General features: G+C 32.8%; 1 protein-coding gene across 1 annotated transcript; it reads left to right on the top strand.

The window, feature by feature from the left end:
- Window positions 1-308: 308 nt before the first annotated feature.
- On the top strand, window positions 309-4,787 carry LOC133781668 (proteasome subunit alpha type-5). Its single transcript, XM_062220728.1, has 10 exons — window positions 309-464; window positions 703-748; window positions 847-928; window positions 1,093-1,173; window positions 2,046-2,159; window positions 2,244-2,345; window positions 3,286-3,344; window positions 3,748-3,850; window positions 4,251-4,316; window positions 4,405-4,787. Exons 2-10 carry the CDS (start codon window positions 735-737, stop codon window positions 4,495-4,497), a joined length of 714 nt encoding a protein of 237 aa, XP_062076712.1. The 5' UTR covers window positions 309-464; window positions 703-734; the 3' UTR covers window positions 4,498-4,787.
- The last annotated feature ends 429 nt before the right edge of the window (window positions 4,788-5,216 follow it).

Raw genomic sequence — 5,216 nt, forward strand, 5'->3', positions numbered from 1 at the left:
CAATTAGAAAAATCAAATTTAAGATTATATTTTTTATTTTGAAGTTTAGAAATTATTTAAATGGATTTAGAAATATGCTTTTAAAAGGTTTTCATTAATATCATCATCATTCATTTTCTAACTAATTAAGAATATAAGTGCAATTTTGAAAGAAAAAAAATTAAGAAAGCCATTATCCCAAATAATTAAGAGATTTTTGATAAATATTTGTAATCTAAGGAGCACATTGAAATTTACTAAAAATATAGGGGCGAATGTACAAATAATCATAATATCCATACTCTTCTTCTCCAACAAGAAAACTTTACACAGAAAATTAAAAAAAGAAGAAAGAGAAGAAGAGACTCATACATAACCCTAATATCCTCACTCTAAACTCTTCTTCACTTCTTCTCCGATCTCTCTCTCCGGCGATTACATCTTTCTTCCGTCACCGGCTTCGGCTGGATTCTTCGTCTACGTTGGTAAGAATTAGTTTCGATGAATGCGATAACTTATTTTCATGTTATGGTATGACGAATCTGAACTTTAAAGCTTCAAAATAATGAAATTAAAGTGGCAAACTATGATTAACAATATTTTTCCGAAATTGTTTTGCTCCATTGAAGCCATCAGGGCTGTAGTATTTTCCAGACCCATTTTATTGTTTGGTTCAGATCAGCTGTTATGCTAATGCTGTTTATGGGTTTTACTGTTTTGCAGTTTCTTTAGGTTTTTAATCCAATCAAGCAAAAATGTTTCTTACAAGGTTCGTGCACTGATTTTTTTTTTTTTGGTTTTCTTGTTCAATTTCGAATGTTATAGTTTTTGTGATATTTTTTTTTTCTTGGTTTTATGCATGTGAAGGACCGAGTATGATAGAGGGGTGAACACCTTTTCTCCCGAAGGTCGATTGTTTCAGGTTGAGTATGCCATTGAGGCCATTAAGGTGTGTAACTTTTCTTTCTGCTGTAGACACAAATATTTTCGAATTGAATGATGAAAATGATGGTTACCATAAGCACTCATATTCATAAATCTGAGCTTATATTTCTGAGACTGCTTTATGTAAGAAATAACATGTAAACTGATTGGGTATTGATTGAAATACAGTTGGGATCAACTGCAATTGGGTTGAAGACGAAAGAAGGTGTGGTGCTTGCAGTTGAGAAGCGAATCACTTCACCATTACTGGTCTGTCTAATACCCTGCTTGACTTATTTTCTTACATAAATAGCATTTCATATTGCTTGGTAGGACTTGGACAGGCCTTTGCCAGCCCATCTATATATGTTAGATATTCTGGTTTGTTTCGAGTTGGTTGAAACTTAATTTATGTTTTGCACTGTGTAGTAGTTAGTAAGGAATTACGAAACGAAGAATGGGAAAAAACTAATTTTTTTTGGCTCATCAGTTGCATTCCAATGTACTGTCATGATGGAAACTACATTTAGATTATTATTATTATAGTGTGTTTCTTCTTGTCTTGCTGATATGGTTTTTTATGGAAGAAGCAATCAAATTTGATCTAAATTAGGCTAATCTTGAGATTGACTTAGGTATTACAAGGTTGTTTCAACATGACTCTTTTCCCCAAGTAAAAACTGATATATTTCAGTTATAAGTTGCCTAACTAATTGCTGTTTCTTACTGCTAATATACTCTCAGCCATTTCAGCAAGTATTAACAGTAGTTGAACACTACTAATGAATTGCACAACATGCAAACATCATGTACTACTAAAATCATCCCATTTTACAAATTCTCTTGGTTATTCTTCCTTCTACGAAAGTGAATATTATGATAGGAGGCCTATTCAAAACTTTATCTTGATAGGAGACCGAGAAACTCTCTTATTTTTTATTGCTCTTTTTATCTTCTCTTTATTATTCTTTTGTTCTCTATAGAAAAAAAAAGTTAAGTAAGAAACGGGTTCCTAATTTGAGATTGGTTTTAATATGATTTTATAATTATAATTTCCTTTTTAATTTGTCAGTGCTGTCATTTTTGCCTATAGTAAAGAATATTGAAAATTTAATTTGGATGTAAATTTGTGTCACTTTCAGGAACCAAGCAGTGTTGAAAAGATAATGGAAGTCGATGAGCACATTGGATGTGCCATGAGTGGATTGATTGCTGATGCCCGGACACTTGTTGAACATGCTCGGGTGGAAACTCAGGTGATTTTGTTGCTCTTGTTCTTTTGTTTTAGTATGTATTATTCATGGTATTTTATATTTATTTTCGAAGTTCAATGTTTGCAGAATCATAGATTCTCATATGGTGAGCCAATGACTGTAGAGTCCACAACGCAGGCTCTTTGTGATTTGGCTCTGCGGTTTGGTGAGGGTGATGAAGAATCCATGGTAATAATGATTCAGTTATTATTATTTATGTTCTCATTTTTTTCTTTGTTTTTTTTTAATTTTAATTTGGGTGTCTCTTAGCTCATTGCCGCTGATGTTTTTAGCCATCTTCAATGCCTATTGCTGTGTTTAGTTGTAATTCGAGCCAGCCAACCATCTTTTTTTAACTTTAGTGCTTTATTCATATAGTTGAACCATTCAATCAATCATTAAATAGTTAGAGTTTTTGGTTTTTTCTGCTTGATTGTTTATTTGGCGTGGTGCATTTTCTCATTGAATTCTTGTTAAGTTGTGTATTGTCATTTCTTCATCTGACTTTGAATTTTTTGGTTGTACCCGATGTATAATTGTGATTAAGTTAATAGAACTATTAAGCAAACAACATCACTTGTTGTGAGATCCTGAGTTAAATTTTAGTTTGCATAGTTATATGATGTGATCTCTGGCAAGGCTTAAATTATATTAAAATCCAAATCATAATGGTCAAGCTTTTGGTCCAAAACTCGTTTTCAATGTGTGTTGTACTCAAATCTGTGCTTTATATCAAGTTCTTGTGAGAATTTTACTCTGTTGAGTTGTGCCACTTGAGGCTAGCTCAAGTGGTTGGGCGGGTTAGTGTGTGTGTGTGTGCCTGTGTGAGTGAGTGGTAGTAGGTTCAAGCTCGCATAAATGTATCTTATATAAAAAAAAAGGAAATTTTTTTTTGTTAAGCTGCCATTAAGAGTCATCAAGATTAGAAAATGGTCCTGTGTAATAATACCTTTGATTTACCTGGTACCCTTTTAAAATAATAAATTAATCAAAAAATTGACGAAGACCTTATAGCCTGTGCTTTTTATGTTGCTAATCTGATATTTTTTCTTAATGTATAAACTCTAATGTGATTTGTTGAAACCATTCTTGTATCTTTTCTGATGTGTTACTGAATTATCACATGCAGTCTCGTCCCTTTGGAGTTTCTCTTCTCATTGCTGGTCATGATGAGAATGGCCCAAGCTTGTAAGTGTTAGTTTGTATTTTGTATTTGCTGTCTATTATAGGCACGTGTTTTTGTTTTCAAATCATCAATGGCCATGAGTATGTGCCAAGCCATTGATATCCGTAGCTGTAAGCTTTCTTTGAATTGCTAAGTTTTGGGTGTAAAGGAAAAATAACTTTTTAAAGCTCAATATTAGGAAAAATTTATTTCTTTCAAGTTGAATCACTGGTAAGGTCAAGCAGTTAGAAAAGGCTTTTGGACACTTCAAAATTATCTACTGCTATAACTGTATTTTGAACAGTCGCAAAATAAAGAAGAGATCAAAGGGGAAACAATGTTTTTCAAACATGTACATGACACCATAGATTGTATGAGTTTTCTTATTTGAAGTAAGAATTACAAAGATTTTATTTGTACCTGCAGATACTACACCGATCCATCGGGCACATTTTGGCAATGCAATGCAAAGGCCATAGGTTCCGGTTCAGAAGGAGCAGACAGCTCTCTGCAAGAGCAATACAACAAGGTATCTTTGCTATAAACTGATTCCCAACACGACTCAATAATATGCTTTGTGAGTGCAAATGGGCTTTGGTGGCATTTTGATTGTTTTGCAGTTTTCAAGGTTGCTAGGTGATGTTTATTTATCTATAAACACAGTCAAGGTTGTTTTTCAAACTAGTATACCTCATTTACTCATTTCACAACTTTTAAAACAAAAAAATAATAATAATGTAGCAGAGGGCCAGTGTATAGAAGAACAAACGAAAAAACCCCATCGAGTCATTCTTTTCCAATTCCACTAATTACTAATTATGTGAGGATTTTGCTAAAATATATGCTCTATTGTATTGCAGACACCATCAGTCCCCATCTCTCATCTGAAAATGGCTAAAAATAGATAATTGAATATTTTGATTTTGCAGGACCTAACTCTTAAGGAGGCTGAGACCATTGCTCTTTCTATTCTCAAACAAGTCATGGAAGAGAAGGTAAACCGTTACTTCCTGTTTCTCCTCTTTCTACCTTCCTTTCTTGTTGGCCATTACAAGACTTATCGACTCTGATTCCGGCGAACAGGTGACACCAAACAACGTCGACATAGCGAAGGTGGCACCAACATACCATCTGTACACTCCTGCTGAGGTAGAAGCTGTCATTACTCGCCTATAAGTTCCAAATCCAGACCACCATGGCCGCCGCCGGAACCTTTTCCGCTTACCGACGATTGCTTCTCTAAACTTGTTGTCTTTGCTTCTCTAAATTTCTGGGAATGATGATGAGGATGATTTGCCTTTGCTTCCGATTGGTGTTCTTGGTTGTTGATCTGATGCAAAGGCTTCGAACATTGTTTCCAAGTTAGAAAAATTATACATTATGGTGGATCTTTAGAACGGTTAACATTTTGATACAATTATATTTTCTCCAGTGAAAAGAAGCCTAGAACAAGTTTGTGTTTTTAAACATAATATTTATCTAAGCACTTGTTAAACATAGTTAAAATTGAAAACAACCATGGAGACTACTTTTACCCCCCTAATTTACAAGTAAACTAATTTAGAGAATATAACATACAACTATATTTGATGGTTATTTAATGCTGATAAACTTGTAGAAAATGTATTTAGTTGATTTTTAGTAATTACTATCGATAGAAAATCTAATGGTTATAATAAATTATTTTTATTAAATATTAAATATAATGTTGAATTATAAAAAGGAGCAAATATTTATTTTTGAAAGGACCAACTCTTGATGGGTTTATATTTTTTAGCATTCTATGTTAATTCTGTGTTTTGATAAATTATTTTTTGGATTTTATATTTTGTAAAATATTTTAAATAGAACTTTAAAGCTAATTTTGGTCAAAAATAAAATTCAACTAAATTCAT

This window comes from Humulus lupulus, chromosome 6, assembly GCF_963169125.1.
Source record: "Humulus lupulus chromosome 6, drHumLupu1.1, whole genome shotgun sequence".
NCBI lineage: Eukaryota > Viridiplantae > Streptophyta > Magnoliopsida > Rosales > Cannabaceae > Humulus > Humulus lupulus.